We start from the raw sequence: 23,145 nt of genomic DNA on the forward strand, positions 1-23,145 counted from the left end.
CGCGGGGCCCGTGGGGCTCGCTCTGGCTTGGCCTCGCAGCATGCGGCTGCGCGGCCGGCTTGCAGAGTCTCGCCGTGTTTGTAGCAGAAGGCGTGTTCCCGGTGGCAACCGAGATGTTCTTTTGCGTTGCAGAAAGGCCATGTTCAGCTCCAGCGCAAAGATTGTGAAGCCTAATGGCGAGAAGCCAGACGAGTTCGAGTCTGGTATATCCCAGGTACGTGTCTTTTCCTTCTGCTGTTCGGTAACTGACTGCAAGTTAATGGAGACAGTGTTGTGACAGTTGTCTAGAGCTTAAACGTAGAGGGCGACGCAGTCTAAATGTGTACTCTTTCCTCGTTTTACTTAAGAGCTGGGGCAGTCAGCCTGTGTTCCCACCAACTGAACTTTTTGCGTCTGTCAGTTTGGTGTACAGGAAGTTAGATCTTGGGTATTGACTTTGGTAAACAGTGCATAGCCACTCTCTGGCACTGTGGACAGACTTTGCTCTCAAGGGTTCTTACGGATTGAACTGTATGTAATGGGTTATTCTGCAACTTCACTTCCCTAGGCTCTGCTGGAGTTGGAAATGAACTCTGACTTAAAAGCTCAGCTGCGGGAGTTGAACATCACAGCAGCTAAGGTAAGCTAGATCTTCTCCACAAAGAGTTGCTTGGTGACTTGCTCTGTGTGTGTTTGATGTTTGTGAATGCTAATGTACTAAATGAGTGGTGTCTTCAGCTGATTCTTATAGCCTGAAATTGTTTTACTGTGTGCTGTTGTGGTTCATCTTCTGGTATGTGCTCTTAACGTGTAGGATTCTGTAACAGTTATTTTTTTAGGAACTGGTCTGAAAAGTCATTGTAAAAACTCAAATAGCAGTTTGGTGTTTTAAATAAGTATGTTTAAAAATGGTAGTTCTACTTTCTGTCTCTGCGAACTGGGCTTGAGGTCTGAAACTGACTTTTTGTGTGTGGATATTGGCTGGCAATGTAGGCATTGCAGAATCTCTGTGAGGAACACAAACTGTAATACTCTGTAAAATCAGTCTGTTGTAAATTCTCTTTTGTGTACTAAGTAAAAGATAAGAGGTGGAGCAAGGTAGTAGTTTATAAAGGCAACTGAAACCTTAAGGAAGAAAAAGAAGAAACTATGGAAAAGGAGGAAGAAAATTAGTGTTAGAACTTCTCAGCCTTGGAGACTGGACGGAACTTCTGAAGCTGGTTGCTGCAACCAAAAACTTAAGTAGGTTGCTTTCTGGTTCTTGCCCAGGCCCACCAATGCAAACACTGATGCATGACTGCTTAGAGTTAAGTTAAAGAATCTGGCAATGCAGAAGTTGGCTCGGTGTACGAGTTCAGGGGCCTTCAGAAGAACTGCTTCCCTGCTGCAGTACAGCAATGTGTACTGTCCTCAGTGAGCAGTTTCTAAAAAACGTCTTCGTTGTTCGCTTAGCTACTTGGCTTCATTTGTGAGAAATCTCCCGTGGGCATCTGAGTTAGCTTGTGTGGGAACATAGCTGCTGAAAAACAATTCAGCTTTCCATTCTGTTGGAGAATGAGGATGTCTCTGCATTTAATTTTGTGGGAGAAGCACCTTGTAAGCCTATACAAACTTTATCAGTTTTGATAACTATTGGAGAAACAAACCAGGGGAAAAGTAATCCATGTTGGTGTGATGTAAACCTGGCGTTCGGAGGGGCAGGAAATGTTTTGTTTGAATGTTGATGCAGGCCTTGGCATGTGCTGGACGTAAGATGATTTCCATGAAGTAGTAGCTCAAAAATAAGAGATTTATTACTGTAAACTTTGTTTAGAGTCTGCATTAGAGGCAAATAATTATTGTAACTTTGTATCAGCATGTAAGTACCGCTGCAGATGTGATGTGTAGTTAGGATTCTAGTATCTGAGTCCTATCCTGCAGAAAGAATGAGCTTTGCTATTCAGAGGATGTGACTCTGAAAGGAGGGGTGGGATTTATTGCTCAATCACTCCTTTACGGCTAAGCAAGTGCTCTGACAGTTTTTTCTGTTTAGTGCTTGCTCTTAAATGCATTAAAACAGGTACTGCTCTCTGATGTGTGGTTTTTCTTTTTTTCTTCAGAGTTGTAAGCAAGACTATAAAATAACTGTATTCAGAGGGTTCATGATGAAACCAAACATTGCTTCTCGACCCCTAGATAATGTTTACTTTCTACTTCTGTTTCAGGAAATTGAAGTGGGTGGTGGCAGAAAAGCCATCATTATCTTCGTACCAGTTCCTCAGCTGAAATCCTTCCAGAAGATTCAGGTGCGGCTAGTTCGTGAGCTGGAGAAGAAATTCAGTGGAAAGCATGTGGTGTTCATTGCTCAGGTAAAACACTTGGAATCATAAAGATGTTTATTTGAAGGGATCCCTGGAGGTCATCTATTCCAGCCTCATGGATGAAGCGGCACTGTTGCCAACATTAGATGAGGTTTTGTCTAGCTGAGTCCTGAAAACATGCAAGCGTGGAGATTCCACAGCCTTTCTGGATAAGCTATTCCAGTGCTGCACTACCCTTGTCTTGTCCGTTTGAGGTAACAATGATATAATGTGTATTTTTGTACTAGCAGGAAATGTAATGAATGCCCTTCTGTGGGTGTAAGCTAAAATGATTTCAGCTAGCAGCCAAGGCTGTGTGGAGTTGGTGAGATGTGAAGCTTTTTGGAGGAGGATACAACTTTCTTGTTCTGGCCTCTCTTACTCCTTCAGAAGTTGAGAAGCAAAGCTTGAAAGTAAAAGGGAGCAAATATTAATAGAAGCTTTACTACACTTAGATAATTGAAGCACTTAAAATTTGAGTTAATAGGAGGGGAAGAAAAAAAATGACTCAAGTTCTGAATTTATGGAAGGAGATAAGTCATGAAAAGGTGATAGAGGACTCTCTTGGCAGTATTAAGGGGTGGACAAACTCTGGAGATCTGTCTGTGGAGTGGACAGTTAGCTTTTAGACTAAAGCTCTTTCTAGCAAAAATTCTCCGTAACACAATTTTAAGAACTGGAGCACCTTACCCTGAATCTTTACGTGGCCAAGAAGACTTATTCTATTGTAGTGCTTCTGGCTCACTTAAGTGCTTGTGAGCTCCCTGTCAATTCAGTAATCCATATTTTAGAAGGAAATATGTGCAGTTCTTCTGCTGTAGGTGAAGTGTTGTTGCTTTTGAATGTGACGCAACCCAGTCATTGGATTACAGTAACCCCATCGTGAATACAGTCATGGAGAAGCTGTGATGCGTTGGTGGAAAATACTGCAGGTGGTTATCCCTGCGTCTAAAAGTCAGTATTTTAAAACTTCTACCCTTGCAGATAGGGAAGTAGAAAATAAGTTTTACTGATCCGAGATGGTATAAATGTCTTTAGATGCTGCTTTTGGAACAGATTACATTTAAGCCAGGGTTTGATCTTGATCTCATCATTCAAACTAGTGTTTTGATCTCAGATGTCACTTAGCTGTTTGTGGGACTGAGATAGCTTACTACTCTGCTTTGCACCGGAGGGTCTATCTAACAGAAATCACAAAATTCTTTTGAGATTTCTGTTCTCAAAGAAGTGTGTTCAGATTGCTAATGTGACATAGTAAATTACCCTGGTTGTGTTCATGGGGGAGATGAAATACAAATATTTTATTTCAGTGCACTGAATCAGTAGATGAGAAATAAAGCAGTATCAGTACTTCACCTGCTGCAAGTAATATCGGGTTCTACTGCTCATGTAGCTTTGGATATACTTAAGTCTCCCTCTTTGGTGTTTCATCTATTTCTGTGGGGGGGAAGTGCATGTGTTCTGTTTTTTAATTGTAAACACTAGATACTGAGAAATGCCTTTTTTTTTTTTTCCTTAACAGAGAAGGATTCTGCCCAAGCCAACGAGAAAAAGCCGCACAAAAAACAAGCAAAAGCGTCCCAGGAGGTAAGTAAATCATAATGATTCAATATGACAGCCTTCTTTTGCAACTTGGTAGTTTAGTCAGGTGATGTTTAGTTGAGTTTTTGAGAAGTCAAGTCAAGTGATGGGATGGTCTTGTCCTTTCACATAGTGCTTGAAATCGTATCTGCCATTTGACTGCTAAAGGGTGCAGTAAAAAGCTTGTCTTTGGGTACGGTGTTGCATTTCTTAGAATTCCCATCTGTATTTCCAGCTACAGCTGTAACCAGTTTTTAGCCAGCAATACCAGCTTAAGAAACCGCAACCTGCTGTCTCTGTTACCACAGTGTGCTGAGAAGAATTATATTTTTAAGCTGTAGCAAGAGCCATGTCACATGTTAGACTGCATAGAAGGCAGGGCTGGCACACTGAAGGGATGCATTGAGGGAGAGAGTGGCTGAGGAGGGGTGTAGTATGAGTAGTCCCTCCGGGTATGAATTTAACAGCAGTAGTGTAGTAATTTGTGTTGAACAGCCTCCCTGCTCTCATCTAGTGTCTTTATTGCTAGACATGCAACACTACTATGCCTATGTGGATATCAGTGCCTCTTCTATACTATTCTCTTATCTTACTGTATCATGTAGTCTATGTCTTGTAAGTCAGTGCCTCTTCTATACTATTCTCTATCTTACTGTATCATGTAGTCTATGTCTTGTAAGTTTGTCCTCTTCATAACGTGGCATGTTTCTGTAACTTCTCCCAGTCCCAGTGTTACACCTGTGTCATATCTATTACTGTATCTTGAAATCCTTAGGCATGGATTTTAAAAGTGCGGTTTCAAGTACTTATCTAGCTGCAGCCCTGCCTTTGGAGGACTTTCTCTGTGTTACATTAAAACTAGTATTGCACAGTGAGTGGAGAAGTTGGCGTCTGTGTATGTGAGTAGCATGCTGCCACTTCCAGCACGAGGGAGGGAGAGCGTGGAAGGAGATTGTCCCATTCTCAGCCTGAGACTAGATCAGGCTAATAGTGTTGTGAAACTGATACGTGTATTGTGAAGCACAGAAATGTGACTGATTTTTGTCTCCCTTAGCTACCCCAATCTTTGCAAGTTTGAAATGCTGCTGTAGACGCAGGTCTTAGTTACTAGTGATACTTGAAACTGCAGATTGGGAATTGGAAATCTTACTAGACATTTAGCTTCATACACAAAATAACCTGAGATAATTTTTCTCATTTTGGCTTACTTCTGGACAGTTCAAAAACACAAATGTAGAAATCAAACAGTCTTCTAAGCATGGCCTAAACGTACCAGCTAGACTTTTCCTGTAATACATTGGTGTTCTATGCCACTTGCATTTAGGCAGATGAAGAAACTAGCGTTCTCAAAACTAGGTCTCCTATGAACATGCTCTGTGTAGTTGAAGATACTTGCACTCTTAAACTCTTCCAGTGAGTGTCTCTGGCAAAATTGCAGATGGGACAGTTTGGTTCTGATTTAAATAAAATCTTCCTCAGATGTGTAGAAATGAAAGTTTCGGGGCTGTTGCTGCAGAATGACATGTGGTCTAAAAGGTCAGAAACCCAGCTACTGACTTTTTCCCCTCGTGCAGTCATTAAGTTTCTGCACTCAGTGTAGAATTTAGCTTTTACTTTGTACGACCTGTGAAAAAGTGTATTGTCACACTGCGGCATTGGAAAAAAAAAAAAAACCAAAAAAAAACACCACTGAATTTTCAGCTAAAGTATACTGTGGAAGGTTTAAGCCTTGACAAACTGGAAAATTTGGCAAGAGGACGTATTTTAATGATACAAATGTGGCATTTCAGCCGTACGCTTACTGCAGTGCACGATGCCATTCTTGAAGACCTGGTCTTCCCAAGTGAAATTGTGGGCAAGAGAATCCGCGTAAAACTGGATGGCAGCAGGCTCATAAAAGTCCATTTGGACAAAGCACAACAGAACAATGTTGAACACAAGGTAAATAAAAAAAACTTCACTTTATTATGCAGGATGGGGTGGCATTCTGACATAGCTAAGGGGCTGCTTATGTTATATAGCAAAAGACAGCCTTTTGGCTTGTGGCAATGGAGATGCTTCTGTTTGTATTTGGAGTAAGATACTGGAAAATAAGGCAAGATAGTTGTGAGCTAAGGCTCTAGTTCAACTTGCTGAACCCCCTGGATTGTAAAGTTGGTTCCTTCAGGGGAACAGACAGTGTTTTGTTGGGGTTTTTTTGGTTGTTTGGGGGGTTGGGGTTTTTGGTTGTTTTGGCTTTCAGTTTTTTTGTTTAACTGAAGCACTTAGTTTTGACCTTAAACAGATGTGCTTGGTACAGCCTGAAGTCCCCCATCACTTAGGTCCTTAGGTTTTTTTCTGTGGGTCTGCTATGGTTGCAAATCCAAAAGGTTCCAAATATTCTCCAGAAAATGTCTTCTGTGTAAATGCTCAGCTACCTTAATCTAGAAGAAAGTAATCACCCTCAGAGTTCACTTCAGAGCGAAGAGGCAGTGGGAAATAGAGTAGTACCTAAAGTATGTTAACATAGAATTTATTTCCTTACACAGTATGTATAAATCAAGATTGTTTGTCTTCACAGGTGGAAACATTTTCTGGTGTCTACAAGAAGCTCACAGGCAAAGATGTGGTGTTTGAATTTCCAGAATTCCAGCTGTAAAGTGCAAAAAATGGCTGAATAAACAACTGTTCATATAACAAGAGTAATTTCATTTACATTTTTAATTCCGTAAACATAGATGGGGATTAACTGGTTCATGGGACTCCTCTGCTGTCTGGATGAGTGACATTTATGTATCAAAGTATTAAGTCAGCCATGTTTTAATGGTAGCCCTCTTAGGTTGTTCTTGGCACTGTCACAACACAACTCTGGACAAAAGAGTCCAGAGTCTGCAAAAAGAATTGGCATTGAAAAACTGAAGTATGTTGAGACTCACCTTTTGGGGAGAATGTAGAGAATTACTCTAGAGTGGAACTCCCCAAGTTTTGCACACAAGAATACTGTTTGGAGACCTGCGTGTTCCTGACACTGGAAGAAATCTACATAGCAGGTGATGGAGCAATGACATCTGAAAAGGGGTTTTGAGTTTTTGGGAAATGTGTTGGGGGACGTATAGTTTGAATTTGAGGTAGCTTTCTTGCTCTTTAAGTGGCAAAATTACGTACCAGTTCTTACTTAAAGGCAGGTCCTGCAGCTTTTCACCTTTATTGCAATGAGTGCTTGACTACCTTGCTGGATAAAAACTACAGTTTTTAAGTATTGATCTTGCTTTCAGAAATCATGGATTTTTGTATCTCCATATCACAGTATGTCTGTCTGTATATCAGTGTTGAGGTAACCTTTCTCTTGGCTAACAACTGAAAGCAGGGATAGATATGCCAGGGGGAAGCAATGACTGCTGGAATGTTTGGGGGTTTTTCGGGTGTTATTTTAACATTTACTACATGCTTGGTAATATGGGGAGAGGTGGGGAAGGACTAGCTGTATCACAGCAGCCAAAGGCTGCACGATGGTGTCCTGAAAACGCTGCCTTTTTGACTTATGTGTCTATGTTTAGAAACATTTTCAGCAAGTAACGTTTTTTTCCCAGCTCGGGGGGAGCATGGAGTTGGGCATGTAAATTTTCTGAGCAATTTATATGAATTTAGTACTTCACTGTACTGAACAGGCTATTCTGTTACTTAAGAGTAAGTGCTTAATACAGTAAAAGGCACCTAATTATGGAGACAGCCTATTAGGTGGAGAGCTAAGTAGGTAACAGCCTGTATACCAGGAGCTCTTAATAACTTGCATCTTCCTATCTGAGAGTAGATGGAGGACAAGTGCCACTTATTGAGGGTCTTTGTACCTTTACTTACTTTTCCCATTTACTGTGGTTTTGGTTGCTTCCCATTTGATACCTGTCATCTTCAGCTGTGAAGAACTAAAAGGTTAAAACAAGTTCTGCATTGCTTTTGCATTGAAAAGTGAAGGGTTTTAAGTCATGCCATAACTTCTGTTGAGTAGGGCAGGACAGATAGCCATATGCTGTTACTTTTGGTGCAGACAATGCAAAGAGAATAAGGAAAATACACATGCCCTGTTGCAATTGGTGGTTAATTTCCTGCTACTTGCAAGGCTTGGATGTTTGCACAAAATAGCGGGCTTTATCTTTGAAGGAGTTGGCTTACCTTAATGCCTTTTCCTCTCCTTTTCAGACTTCTGTCTCTGAAGTGTAATTTCCTTATTTGTTCCTCAACTATTTATTGTTCATCTTGGATGATTCAGCAGAAGTGAATTCCAGCAACTTTCCTTAGAATTAGATGAGGGGAGTTGTATGTATATAATAACCCCGAATCCTGTAATCACAAGAGTAGGAGTAATCGCAAAAGATCTTACAGCAGGAAGAGTGCCAGAACTTTAGAATTCAAGTTTTCATTGTTGAGATGGGTATTACTTAGGTTTGAAACACCCCCTCCCCAGTCTCCCCCCCCGCCCGCCCCACAAATAATTCTAGTCTCAAGCCAGACATGTTACTAAGCTTCCTCCTGCAATGATCACAGATGGTAGCCTGTGCAAATAGCTGTTTGCTGGTGTGGGTTGGAAGAAGCAGTCTGGGGAGTATTTGGAGACTTACCAGATGTTAACTACCTTCCGTGCAAGGTTGGTGAGTCTGCTGGGGCTGTGTAACATCTGCAAGAAGAGGTGATGCTCAGGCAGCAGGCTTCAGTATGCAGCATTTTGTGTTTCATGGTAAAATGTGACTCAGGTTTGATCTCTTCATGGTAATAAAAATGTCAATAGCATTTCTAGTTTTGAAGCACTGGGGGAGAGGGTAAGAGGGGGAGGAGGAATCTAGTAAACTGAATGTAAAGATTGCAAATGTTCCCAGGCATTGCCAGCTGGCTATAGATTTTTCTTGGCTCTTGTTGCAAGCCCTTTGAACTGTATGAAATGCAAAGGCCCGTGATGGCCCCATAAGCAAATTCTTTGAGTGAAAGGATAACACTGTCAAAGCCATTTATGGTTCTTACATCAACTAAGCTTCAAGTAAAAGTGGATTTTTTGTGGCGTAAAAATACCAGGCTGTGTGCTTTGCAAATGACTTTAGTCCTAGTTTACCTTTATTCATGGACTCCCTTGTGTGTTAGTGTCAGTGATACAGTCAGACAACTCCCTCTGTCCCTTGACAAGCACATCAAGTGAATGCCTGCAATCTGGAAAGTCAGTTGGTGCCATCTGGTCAAGCGCTAATGAGCCTGCTGGAATAGTGGTGTCAAATGTTACCTTAACCTAAACAGGCTCCATATGAGATGATGCTAGACTTTGCCTGTACCTTTCATGCGCTGACACAGTTGAACTCTGAACGTGTGATTCCTCGGGAGTTTTACCAGCCAGTCTGTGCGAAAAAGTGGTGGGGCATTCGGTACTGAGACCCTGTGCAGCAGTAGTACATGGGTAGTGTCCAAGCGAAGAGACAGTCACATACTGAAGAGTTTAAAAGGGCTGATTCTTTCCTGTAGCAGCCCAAAAGGAGAAGCAAGGGCTTTACATCTGTTAGGTGCTCTTGAGACTTGCACCTGATATTAGAGCTTTCATTGTTTATTCCATGTGAATCTTTTCCACAAATGTCTTCAAGTATTGTTTGTGAGGAAGGCTGCTCCTTGTTGATTCCCCTTTGAAGAGGTGTGCAGATGTGTCACAATTCTAGTGTGGCAGAGTTTGCTTGAAGTTTTGGGTGGTGCGTGCTTGACCTATCTTGTATTAGTATGATAATTTGATGCGTGATAACATCATGTCGGATTAGCCCCCCTTGAGTGTAAGTGGGAGCATCTGTCAAGTTTCAATGCAGTGATCCTCACGCCAAGCAGTGTTAAAGGAAATGCTATCGCTCCTGCATTGCGGACTGAAATAATCTATTTCCTATGCCTTTGTTTTTCCTAAATTTTCTAAGTGGGAGGCCTGAGTTTGGTTTTCTGTTACATCCAAAAGCCAGAGCAATGCCAAAAAGCTAGACCTTTTCCTCTTTGTGGGATGTGCTTTCTACGTCACTAGCGGTGTATCAGAATGGCAGAAAAAAAGGTACTGGTTACCGAAAGTCATGAAGTCTCATAAAAAGAAGCCTTGTGGTTAGGCTGAGGGACTGTGAGTTTTCCTGTCCTCCGCGTGGGCCTGACTGCAGCATTGATCAGTGCAAACAGCTGACCCCTTTACAACGAAGTGGCTTTGCTGTGCCTCTCACTGCCTGCCTTAAGAGTGCTCGTGTGAAAAACCTGCGTTCTGCTGAGAGCAAGAGAAAGGGGTGACACGAGCATCTCTTTGTACTCGTGCTCTGTTCCCTACAGAGAGCTACATGTACAGGATCTTATTTATGTCTTGTGATCAAGAGGAGAAGGTTTGTTGGATTTGTTACAGTGTGGAAGTTCAGGTATCCCTTCCTCTACCCTCCAGTTACTGTTTTTCTTTTTTCCAGGAAAATCATTCTTAAGCTTAGCAACAAGCAGTTGCTGCTAGGTGTTGCTAAATGATTAATAGCTAATGTTTTTCATTATTGGATATTGTGGTGACATGCCTGGCTCAGCTTTGATCTGCCCCTGGAGCAGCAAAGATAGAATTAAAGCCAGGCACTGAAGAGATTATTCCAGTTTTAGAGACAGGGAGTAACAGAAAAAGCACTACTGCTGCAGTGAATGCTGCTCAGAAATCTTATGCAAAAAAAAATATTGGTGCAACACCACTAATGGAGTTGAAGGCCAGATTTTACACAGCTGCAAAGTTAAACCCACGTCGCTGTTTCTGCAGTGACCTTTCCCACCGTACATCTCGTGTATTGCACGGAAGAGGTGGTAAGGACAGCTGCTGGTGCCTCGCTGCCCGCAGAGGTGCAGTGGTGCTGTCTGCCCTCTGGGGCGGTGCGAAGGGAAGGAGGCTCAGATGGGTATTGCTCACAGGGGCAGCTCTACAGACTGGTTTTTACCAGGTGAATCTTGACATGTAATAAAGTTGTTCCCTATTTTCTTGGCTAAACAATTACTGATAGGTGAAGCCAAAGGGAATGGGGCACATCAGTACGCTTGTCTCTGGAGCAGAGGAGGGGATGCACTCAGCATGCCGGTGTGCAGATCTGTACCACGGAGGAGCCACAGATCTGTTGCATCTCCTTGCCTCTTTTGGGAGTTTGCCTTGGGAAGCTTACTAAGGGCTGGTTAACGAAGCAGCCCTTACTTACAAGAACTGCAAGAGTATTTGTGACCACCTGCATTAAGCTGAGCTCCAGCAATTGAGCTCAGATTTATTAAGGAGCTTGGGTATTGGCAATTTTGATCTGGGAAAATCTGATTGGCAATGTTGCTGATACCATTGGATGTTTTGCCAAACCAAGGGGAGAATTAGGGCCTTGTCATCTTCTCATAACAGCAACCCTTTTAAATAGCTGTTGTGTTTTTAAATGGGTGTTATGTTTAATCCTCTTACAGACACAAAGATAATGCCAACTGGCTGTGGAAAGAGGGCCCTGAAGAATTTGTCCTGCAGGCTCCTAACATATTTTTTTCCTGTCTTCTAACAGAAACTTTTTCATGTCCTTTTACAACCAATTTGCTTTTGTCTATGTGGTTTTGGTTGGTTTCAATCCAAGACTTCTACCTATAATTGTGTCAACATGGTGTTTAACCTGAGTTTAAAGGCTGGGTGAATGTTGGCTTGTGGGTCAAGCCGAGGTAGCTGGTCTAGCTGGTGTGTCTTGCTGTATACCCTTGCCTCTGTCCCTCTCCATCTGGCAAGGGTGGCTGAAAGACTTGTTGAATCAGCTCTTGAGGTGCTACAGTTTCTGAGACAGGCGTATTAACATATTGAAAAACTTCAGCTTAATAGCCAACAGCTGTTGCGACCTGGTGGTGGCTTAAGCTGCTCCCGTGTGGTCCATGCATCAGTTCCCCAGTTTGCACATAGTAGCCCAGTTTGGATGATGCACCAATGGGGCTACACAGCTTCCAGTTGGCTTTCTGGGTGGGCGAAGGATGCTTATGCCTTTCTGCAAGGGGACTGCCCTTTTTCTCTCTCTTAGGTGAAAGAAAACAATGTGCTTGCATATTTTCTTTTTTCCTAGAGAAAACACTTTTACTGCATTTACAGTGTTTGCCCTTTCCTTTTGAACTCTGGTCATTTATGTTCATTTTCCCCTTCTGTTTCCCCAGTGTTTAATCCTACCTTTTCTACTAACTTTCCCTGAAATGGCTCTATTTCTCCCTTGAATTCTGTTTCTGGCTTCAAAGTTATTTGCCTGTGTTTACAGGGAGAGTAGATATGTATGTAAATGGACATTGCCTCTGTCATCGTAATACGATCTTAAAAGGCTTGGACTGCAGTCACTTTGCTGCATTCTTTACATCAAACATTTCTTTTGGCAAGTTGCTGCCAACAGAATGCTGCAAGGGCCCAACCCTGCAACTTGCCTTCTGCTCCTGCCAAACTAAGGGGGCTTGTATGCATAAAATTGAGCTTTCAAATTAAGAGTCGTGTGGTCCTTGCACAGTTATGTTCACACTGTACTATTTTGTCCTTTCTTTACTCATGTAATGTGGAAGCGAGCATCAGTTCTTAACTTTTCTTGACCATTTGACGTGTGTTAATAGCAATGGAGGAGGGTAGTTAGGTTCCAGCCCAACATGGAAACAGGGTGGTTTAGGAGAGGTCTGCCTTTATGAAGGTAGCCCACAGTGAGTCCTGAGTATGAGGCACCACTACCCCTGCAGTGCTGTGATACCTGCTGTGCCCATTTTTGTCATCTTTACCAGCAAAGCTGCTCAGGGTGTGGGGTGCTGTGGGCTGATGAAGCAGGAGCTGGGGCAGGGAAGGAGGTTGCATGCCCCAGGGCCGGGGAGAGGTTTGCTGGGAGAGAGGATACAACATGCCATGAGGAAAATGGGAAAAGATTGCATGAGTACCGCGTGCCATCAACCTGCACTGCAGCATGAAATCTTCAATGGAGTGGAGGTGCACCTTCTGCGAGAGCGGGTCAGAAGGGTGGTAAAGAAGTGAACACACACACAATCCTGTTGCAGCTTTCTTTAGTCCTTCAGTCTAAAACCTTTTTGGTGTTCTGATACTTTTCTGGTCTTGGGACTGTGGAAGATGGAAAGAGAACCTCCTGCCGCTGCCCTAGCTGCCATCCTGGTCTTCCTCTAAGAGGCCACACACTGGGAGTTACCCGGGCTCCCACCCTGCTGGGTGCTCGCTTACAACCCTTCAAACACCAGCTGCAGAAACTGGGAGCGGGGAACAGCGGCACAAGTGTGGGGTAGGGGCAGATGGTTTGTGAGCCTCCTTTTGTTGAAGCAGCTTAGAGCTACAGCCTTACAAATATACCAGCTATTTATTAGAAGGTATCAACTGGTATAGTCAGAAGACTCTCTTATTTGCCCAAAAGTTAGAATCATAGAATTGTTTAGGCTGAAAAGACCTTTAAGGTCATCCAGTCCAACCGTTAACTTAACACAGCCATCCCACCACTAAACGAAAGTTGATGGTGAAGCCAGTAATATCTGTTGGAAGTATAAACTGCTGTAACAGAGGGACATGTTCCCACTTCCCGCAATCAGCTGGCCCCAGTTTTTTCCTCCCTGAGCTATGTGGAGTACTGTGTTTTACCCAGAGCTCAAATTAGTCTAGCTGTTTAAGATGAAAACTAGAATTGTACAACTTTTTAGAAGCGACAGTGAAGGATTCCTGTCTCCTTTTTTTCCCTTCCCCTTGACACAGAAAGTGGTATCAAAAGGTGTTTTAAAAAAAAAAACAAAACCAAAAACAAACCCAAAATTATGTGAGGAAGACTGCCATGTGGATAATTTAGCATTTATGATACTGTGGACTGTTGAGGTAGTTGCAGGTTTTACTCAACAAGTCAAGAATGCTACAGCCAACTGCAAGAATGGAGAGGATTTCAGTAAGGGGAGAGTGTGTTAATTATCCACATCAGGTGCTCATATTCCGTGCCGCATTTTGTGTGGCTTTATATCTGTTGAAGGAAAGCAAGAAAAGTGATGTTTGGGCGGTGTGTATGCATGGCTTAGAGCTGAATAGATGTAAATGGTTAAAAAGGGGTTCTCTGCTAGAGAGGAGGAGGGGAGAGTAAGAGTGCATTCCCAAAAAAGTACATTCCCAAAATAAAAAGCTTACATCATGGACCTCTTCAGCTTTCCCACACTTCTTTCCTAATTATTGTCCTGCAGGACAGCTGATCTATTTCAAACAGGAAGCTGTTTACAGATAACACTTGCAACTGTTTTGTCTGATTTGTTGAACTGTCGAAAAGCAAAAGACAACCTCTTTTCAAATTAAAAACTGTCAGACTTCTGTAAACAGCAGCAATGAGGTTCATCTGTGCAGTGTCCCTGCAGGCACAGAGCGTTCTGCAGTTCCCGTTTTCTCAGCAACCGTAAGGTAAGAGGCTTTTGTACTTTCACTCTTTAGAAGCGCGTCGAAGAAAAAGCCTGGATGTTTGTTAGGGGGCTGCCTTGTAAGTGGCAGAATATGACTGATGATCCCCGAAGGGTAGGGGGAGGTAAGGAAAACAAGAGCTCGCTCGATTCTGTCAGATAACATTGGACCTTTCTGTTGAGAAGCACCCATGTGGGTTAGATCACTGAATTCCTGTTCAGTGAGGGGTTTGTGTTTAAAATGTACAAATGCCATTGGAAGAGCTCGTTTTCCTTTGAGCAGGGAAGGACAAAACAGAGTATGAATTTTAACTTTTTCTACAATTGAAACTTACTGCAGTTCCTTAAAGGGTTGTAATTCTTGTAAGAGATAATATCAGTTTGATTTTGGAAATGCTAAGTGCTTATCTCCATCCTTCTACTTCCAGATCAAGTTGGAAGGAGTAGTATACAGGAATGCTTAATGAAATTTAAGGATGTGTAAAGATATAAAATCTTGGTCTAAATGAGCTGGAATGTGAGCGTAAGCCATATTTCAGTAACCAGAAGGCCACATGCCTGCTTTTCAGTCATGAGATATGAAAAATAGGATTCATAAAGAGACTTGAGAGTTTCCATTCTAACCTCTGTGCATACATACGTATGTGCTTAATATAGGCAGAGAAATTTAGGAGGGGGATTGTTTTCTAGAAAAATCAAATCGCTGTGAAGAACTGAAATACCCAACTTCACTTGCTATACGGTGAAACAGAAAGAGCCTCTGGACTGGGAATACTGCAACTTTGATCCTTGGGTATTGAAAGATTTTAAAAACATAGCAAATGTAAAAACTGTTGCCCCATGTTTCCCTCTCTGTAGCTGAGATCTTCTCATATTTCATGTCTGTATGATAGTTTACATGATCATGAACGTTTAAGGCATTATAGTGATCAGAGAATATAAAACAAACACTGATTTAAAGGTCTCACTTATAACAATGATATTAGGATCTTAGGATCTTTTAATCTGTGACAACTCATTAGACATATCCCTAAAATTTTGCTATGTTACTGATGCAGCATAAATAAGGTATGCAGATGTTGCAGACAAGAAGTAATACTTCCAAGTTGAGTATTCCTCTTAAGAATGCTTGGACTGTCTGTCAGAAAATTTTTAGATGTATCTGTTAAAATGAAATTACTGGTTTAATTAATACATGAAAGAGAATATGTAACTTAAATTCATAGTCAAAATGGCATTTTTAAACATGGCGTAGTCCTAGAGTCAGCAGAGAATTGCACTCTGGAAGCACATTGTACATTATGTTGGAGGCTATTTTTTCTGATTACTTTTGAGTGATTTTACACTGTTTCTAAAACTCTTATTTAGTCATCTTTAGGGCTGTCCAAAAACTCTTGAACCAGAATCCTTTTGAAGTAGGAAGGCTTTTGGCAAAGTAGCTTTTTAAAGAAAAGTGTCAGTTTTCCGGGATAGTTTAGTTCTTTTGTCACAGTATTTTGGCTGAAAGCCAGCAGAGTTTAGCCAAAAATATTCTCATGGTGTCTCCTGGGAAGTGTAGTTTGTGCTTTGCATTGCATTTCACTGCTGGCTGGACTTCACGGCGGAACCCATAACATTTCCCGTAAGGCCATGTGGTCAGGGTCTCGCCATTTTCATTTCCCTTGATGAGAGGAGAGTTAGGATGTATTTTGGGAAAGGTCATCTAATGAAAGAGGCACAGACTGGGCTCATAAGGCATCAACTGTAGACACAGCCCCTCACATTACTGGTCAATAACTAGCTGGCAGCTTCTTAAAATTCAAGCGCTTCTGGTTTGCACTTGAGCCACAGACTGTCCTGTTTGTGGGCCGTGAGAGTAGGACCCTTCAAAAGGGTTTGATATGTCAGTAGAAGGCCTAAAGTCTTTTGACGTTTTTAGCCATGCAAACACCTGTACATGGGAGAGAACATTTAAAAATGTTTCAAAGGCTTTGTTAGTGCTTCTGCCAACTTTCGTGCTAAAAGTTCGCCATTTTATATATTTGGAACTGAAAGATGGAAGGGATTACGGATGGATTTTAAGAGTTAGGTAAACTCTTAAGTCAAGAGGAAAACAACCTACTAGGAGACTGAAGCTTTTAGAAAGAGGTGGTTTTGAAAATCCAAGAAGGTCTCATCTCACCCATCGAAGTGCCTCTTCAGAAAAATCTAGTCCTGGGTGATTTGCCTATAGGTGTACAAGATGTCTGTAGGCAAGAAGAGAGTGGAAGTTGGTCTGCTAGAGTTCTTCAACACTGTACCAGTCTCTTATTAGGATCCAAGGATCCTTAGCTGCTGTGACTGCTTGGATGCTGCTTTTTCACAACTGTATCAGAAGATTGGTTAGAAGGTCCATAGGGTGTCCTGGGGGCCGGAATACAGCAATAGAACAGATGGCGAGGAGTTTTAGGGTTTACATTGGTTTCCTTCTACACTGAGTCACAGAATGGTTTGAGTTGGAAGGGACCTTTAAAGATCGTCTAGTCCAACAGTAAAGCATATAAATGAAACGTGGACATGAAGAAACCGTTTCACAGTGCTGCAGGTTAGATACCTGGCTCCAGACCAAGAATCCACAATATTTATGTGCTATATGGAGCAAATGGAGGAGAGCTAAGTGCTGAAGAAAGTGGCTCACTGCAGCCAGTAAAGTGTGTGATGGCCACAGCAGCTATCTGGAAAATGCTTCTGAGGGAAATGCTCTGGGATTCCCTCTGCTGGGTGTGGGAGTGGATAAATTCGCAACCTTTAGTGCCAAGTGCCTGCAGGAACTTGAGTTCCAGAAACTGGAACCTCGCCTTGAATATGTGTGCCCAGTTGTCCTTCAGACATGGAGGCTTTGAAAACTGGCTCTGAAAAAAGTGTTCTGTGGTTCTCTTTGAAAAATGGGCTGCTGCTACCCAGCTGTCATGTAATAACCCACTGGCTGGGAGCACTTACTTGGGAATGGGAGATCTGCACGCAGCTCGTTGCACTTCTTCAACCCCCCACCTCCCATCTGCTGGAAAGGTGCCCTTGTCACTAACTGACACAGTAATTCGGAAGTGGGACCACTGAACATTGAAGATTGCATCCATGGCTCCCAAGACACTTTATAATGTTGATTCTGCTTTTATTTTAGAAAAGAAAAAAGAGAAAGCCTAAGCAGTCCAGGGAAGTCTATTCCTTTGGCATGAGCGCTCCTGTAGGAAGCTAATCTGCAAGAGAGAGACATCTCCCCACCATGTTTTGGAAGGGAATGATGGTGTTTTCCATTAATCTTCCTGCTTACGGTGTGCTTAGGGAAACTGAAGGAGTTTGGATGTGTTTCTGTGATGGGCATAAATGGGCAAGGTGGGAGAATAGTGTCTTATTACTCTCTTCAGGCAAGTTTTTGGCCATCTCTGGTCTGTGCAGTAAGAAAAGCTTAGGCACCCAAGTAATTTTTCTGGCAAAACCTCCTGCCTCTTAAGGTGGCTGAATTGTTAGGAGGTGGTTTTGGCTGCTTTGTTTGGACTTGGGAAGAGGCCACAGATACAGATTCAGTGGTAGTGTTATTGCCAGCATTGACTTAGGCAGCTCTCATCTGGAGGCTTAAGGGTGCAGAAAGGGGGCAAAAGATGGAAAGAGAAACCGCTTCAACTCTGGCTGGTCTTTGAGTGGGGACCTTGAAGAATGAAGCTGTGTCCATAGCTGTGGTCAGGTTCCTGCTGCCTATCTTTTGTCTTAAGCATAGCTACTCTGTGATTGTATTTTTTTTTTTTTTTTTTGGTCCTCTTAATATGATTCACTAACTGTGGAATAAGCATAAATAATAACAACAAGAAATCCTACAGATAGCACTCTAAGATTTTCAGTTTGAGTGACTTTCAGGCTTAGTTGTGGATCCCTCCAAATTCTCCAGTGCTGGTGCTGATGATTTGAGCAGGTGTTGAACCTTGCTGATAATAGGCATGCATTTATTCATCTTTAGTGGCTCCTTAGAAATAGCCTGCGGGCCTCCAAGAGACCACAGATCAGGGGTTGATTTGATCTCCATCTGGTTTGAATGCTGGGGGCAGTCTGCTTGTTTCTCTGCTGTGAGGGCTGGACAGCAGAGCTTACATGAAGTAGTGCTTGGCTGGCTAAGGAACGCACTGTGCAGAGACTGAAGGGTTCATAAGATGTTCACCTTCACTAAAGAAGGCACCAAAATAACTCACATCCATTTTAAAAGGCTTCACAAGCACTTCTTTCTTTAAATGAATCTTGTACACCAAAGGCTGTTGATTATATCAGAGTAAAAGGGAGACAAGAAAGCATGGAAGTCTTTGTAAGGGCATTATTTAATATAAGTAGAATTTTATGATTATCATCAGAGAAGGATTTTAATATGTGAAGGAACTGGCAATGTTAGATGGCATGGTAATTACGGCCAATAAAAATAAAAACATCAGGCAAGAATGTAATGAAGGCCTAGCACAGGAAACAGCAAAAAATATCTTCTTACATAGGAAAAGGGAAATGTGTCTCAGTGAGCTATCTCGTCAGAATGGTGTTAATGAGAAAGCAGGCCTCTGATGGCTGGCTGGTTAGTGGGGTTACGTACAAGAAATGTTAAGGAAACAGATACCGAGAACATGCAGCAGAGCAGAAGCGATGCTCGCGCGTGCTGTGGAGATGCCAGGGTGGTGGATCTGTCGGCAGCATCCACAGATGCATTTGCAATGTTTCTCGCTAGTTGTGCAATGAACTTGCAGTTTACAGCCAATGCAGAGATGAGGTGAGATGATGTAATGAGAGCCATGTTACGAGCTGCAGCTGAAAAACCTCTATTTTCTTCCTTTGCTGTTCAATACCTTCATGTCAGAATTGCCTTTCTTGTAATTGTGGAGTGCCAAAAACTCTATAGTCACTCTCTACTTTCCTTTCTTTTTTATTAATGTTATATAAAACCTTCATGAATGCATGGGCATATAACAGTAATTTATAACTAAATAGTTCAAAATTAGTTTAACATCCTTAGACAACATACAGAGCTATTTCCTTATGTCTGCTCCATTTAAATAATTCTGAACGTAATCCTAAATCTTAAATCTTCAAGGGAGAATGATATATTTTTCCGTACCATCTTTCTTTTGAATTTTCAAGGGAAGTCCTTGAAAGGACAAGGCATATTTCTTCACGGAGCATTAACAGATAATCTTTGCTTGTTTTGTTAAGGAAATGGCGAAGAGGCACCTAATTTGCCTAAAGAAGTCCTTGTGGACATTCTTTTTAGATAGAATGTGAGAATTTCTACCAGTTTCCGCATATCTCCATGTCTCGAGTATCATGTCTCCAGAATTATTCAGGTTGGACTATTTGAGTTTAAACTACGTGTCATATGTGGAGGCAACTGTATTATCTTCACAAGTTTTGTAGAGATAGGTAAATAGGTTACATACCAGAAGTGCTTTAAATGACCTTTGATTTTTACGCAGACCGTGCCCACTGCTACATCTACTTCCACAGTGCTATGGGTATAATGGGAACTCAGGATACTCTTCAAAAAGAGTGCTCTCTATAGGTGTCGGGGCAGTTTTACTGTCAACTTGTAACCCTTTCATCTGAAAAGAGACCAGCTGGGCATCCCACGTCTTGCAAATCCCAAGTTTAGTTTCTGGATGGCGTGTGCCAAGCTTGTGTGAGCAATGCCAACCTGATACGCCCAGGGAGGCTGTTATATCAGCTACAACGATGCGTGCGCATCCTTTCATGTAGAACAGATCTGTTGGCTCTTGACACCGGGGTCCGTCAGGTGCTTTGTTCATGGTTCTGGTCATGATAGTTTTTATGCTGTCCTCTAAGCAACTCTCTATTTAAGCATGCATTTGCCCATTTAGACTTAGTTTGCATGTGATTGCGTTCACATTGTTCCTCGATTTTAGGAAAGGTGATGTGAAATGTTGCAACTACAGCATTGGATAAATGGAGTTTCTGATCTGTTTAAAAGAGTTGATTGCTCCCTACCTTTTTGGCAGCAGCGAGTAACTGTGGCAAGTCTCGTTTTTGTTGTTGTTTGTTCTTCCTTTGCTGAAGTCGACTGGCAGATGCTGGGATTTCAGCCAGGCTGAGGTCAGTGTGGTCTTTAACACCTCTGAAGCCTTTTCTTTTTCTGGTAGCTGCATAATCAGAGCAAGAGCATTAGTTTTTGTTCCTGTAGGTGCCCTATAAATGCTGAACAGATACATGCCAGGTTCAAGTGGTGGCTGCTTAGCTGATGTGCAACTGCTTAATTTGTGCGCAACTGGCCTCCGGTCGTGTTCCAGCTGTGAGAAAGATGCATCTGCTGCTATTGTTAGAGAATTTGCTGAGCACCAAAGCAGGTGGAGATGCCAGTAGTTATGGCTTACTTAACATGGCTTGTTATATTCTTCCCTAGAAATGTATCTTATTAAAATAAAGGAATCTCTCAGGGTGGTTGGTTAGATGGAAGGACTTAAAGGAAAAATTCCCAAGGGGAATTGTCATCCTCAAGAGTCTTTTGGTCACAGAAGCGTTGTGGTATATGAGTAAGGGAAGTAACCCCTTCAGTTTATATGAATTCAGACAAACACCCTCATTTGCAAACTGTGTTCTACACATTCTGTTTCTGAGTTCACGTTTCTTTTTCAAAACGAGATTGTCAAAAGCATCTCAAATCTGCATGCAGTCACTTTTTCTCAATTTTTAAAAAATATTTGCAGACCAGCGTGTTGTACATGGCAAAGGATTTTGAATGCACATGTTGTTATAAGAGCTGCTCTGGGAAATGTTTTGCCACTGAATGATATTCTTTCAGCTGGCTTCCATTTGGCATACATAGGATCATGCCTATTGCCAATGATAGAGACTGATTAGTGAAAGTCTGCTGTAGCATACTAGTGTAAGAACGGTTTGACTTCTGAGAACTTAATGTCTAGTCATCTGCAGCAATCGCGTATCTTTGCACGTGCTTTTACTAAATCACATCAGACTCATAGAAACCTGTGTGTTCCCCCCCCACCCCTCACCCTGCATTTTGCTTCTACAACCAATTCTGTGTACCAACCATGTATTTTCTCTTAATCTGGAGAGGTGCTTCCTTTTGTCTTCTTTCCTTTATCTGCACTTGGAAAGGTGTCTCAGGGCTTTAAGAGTGAAAGGACATTAAATAGTATCTTTGCTATCAAGTTCACCCTTCACTTGTCCAGTGAAGATAGGTGGCTGTATTTGCTGCAAGGCTTGCTTTTTGCTCTTGATGCTCTTAATTTTTCTCTTATGTTGAGGCTTGGTCATTTTACTGAAGGTATTGTTGGTCTTTGTTGTCACCTGTATAACTTATTCCCCTCCTTTTCCCAGAGAGCTATGAAAGGTTCAGCACAGGATCACATGCAGAGTGTTATTTGGTCTCTGCAGATCCCCAGCCTGAGAATAAAAATAACCTTTTGTTGAAATTGCATTGATGCTGCCCCAGTTCAAATGCAAGATTTTGATCATGCACACTTATGCACCATGGTATGTTGTTATATTGAGGATATTATTCCGAGAAGTATGTCCTTGTCATTTGAGGATAACACTCTTGGATCATTTCCATGACTCTTAGTGGCTCGCATGCTATTGCAAAATGCGTCATGTTGTATCTCCTATGCTCTGTATCTTCTGCTGGATATTATTTTCCATTGCAGCCTGGTATTTTGCCATATCTCTCCTTTTTAAAATGTTCCCACTCTAATTATGTGCTGGGTTTTGGTGTGGGTTTTTTTTTTTTTCCCCCCCCCTGGTGAATTTAGTCCCTTTAATTCTATCACTTGTGCATCTTTCTGTTTTCTGTATGCTGCTGGCATGCAAGGGCACAGTTTTGTAACGCACTGAAGGCCATCTCAGCTGCTGCCAAGGGCATTTCTTTCCCTGGCTGGCAACGTTTTTCACAGGAATGATGGCCATTTTACCCTCACCAGGAACCAAGGAACTAAATCAACTGAAAAATAACATTACAAAAAGAAGAATAGCTTTCTGCTGGCGTAGCAGCCTGCGCTAGCTCATGATGGGGTAAGCTGGTGGTTGGTGACAGTACAGAGAAGGGGAGGGTAATGTGTGGCTGCAGCGGGGGAGCCAGGTGGCTGTTAGCCCTCCCATTGATTGGCTTAGCTAATTAGGGATGCTGGGACTCTGCTCACCTAACCTTATGTACCTACAAGGCTGAGCTAGTCATATTGGGCAATGAAGAGGTACCTCCAGAGTCAATTATCTATCCTGCACTAGGATGAAATTAATCCCCATGCCAAGGTGCCTTTCTCTGACTTGATTATACAGGGAGCTCAGGGTGATCTCGGACTGAGTGTCCTAAGCCAGAATGGTTGAATCCCACCCAAGGTTTCTGCTTATAACCTGCTCACTCAAGATCTGGATCAAAGCAAAGTTGCCCTGATAAATAGGCATCTCCTAATGCTAGCTCTGCTCTGTCTTGTGGTTCACTTTTTGAGCTGTCATACTTGTAGGGGAAGGACTGGGAAGCAGTCAAGTGGCTTCCCTTTATTCTTAGAACCTCTTTTAAACATAGCTATTGCATATCTAATATGTGAGAAAATGGGGCAAAAGCTGTTTCTTCTCTGTTGTGTTTGTTCTCCTCTTCAGTGAGGAGTAGGATGCTGGGGCAACCGAAAGCGAGCTTTTCTCCCGCCCACTTGGACTCTGGGATGGTGCCATCTCTCCCTCTGTCCTTTCTCTGTCACTCGCCCATGGTCAGGTCTCTCTGTTTTTTCACTTTTGCTTTGTGTTTTTCGCACTAGCAGTCTACATTCTATGTCTCTTCTTTTGTCTTGACTCTTCCTCTAGCCTCGTTAAAGTGCTTTGCTTAGGTTTTTGTCTTCTG

General features: G+C 42.3%; 3 protein-coding genes across 3 annotated transcripts in view; 2 read left to right on the forward strand and 1 right to left on the reverse strand.

Moving 5' to 3' along the window:
- RNASEH1 (ribonuclease H1) overlaps positions 1–6,566 on the reverse strand; it is a 20,166-nt gene extending 13,600 nt beyond the window's left edge. The window contains exon 1 of the mRNA XM_035889898.1: positions 6,562–6,566. The gene's annotated coding sequence lies outside the window, so the exon portion shown is untranslated. The remainder of the gene's footprint in view (positions 1–6,561) is intronic.
- Positions 16–6,541, forward strand: RPS7 (ribosomal protein S7). Its single transcript, XM_009634271.2, has 6 exons — positions 16–214; positions 548–619; positions 2,184–2,327; positions 3,841–3,905; positions 5,690–5,840; positions 6,460–6,541. Exons 1-6 carry the CDS (start codon positions 41–43, stop codon positions 6,535–6,537), a joined length of 684 nt encoding a protein of 227 aa, XP_009632566.2. The 5' UTR covers positions 16–40; the 3' UTR covers positions 6,538–6,541.
- Positions 6,567–14,233: 7,667 nt separating the features above from the next.
- COLEC11 (collectin subfamily member 11) overlaps positions 14,234–23,145 on the forward strand; it is a 38,853-nt gene continuing 29,941 nt past the window's right edge. The window contains exon 1 of the mRNA XM_009634273.2: positions 14,234–14,298. The gene's annotated coding sequence lies outside the window, so the exon portion shown is untranslated. The remainder of the gene's footprint in view (positions 14,299–23,145) is intronic.

Source organism: Egretta garzetta, unplaced genomic scaffold (genome assembly GCF_000687185.1).
Source record: "Egretta garzetta isolate BGI_Z169 unplaced genomic scaffold, ASM68718v1 scaffold62, whole genome shotgun sequence".
Lineage (NCBI taxonomy): Eukaryota > Metazoa > Chordata > Aves > Pelecaniformes > Ardeidae > Egretta > Egretta garzetta.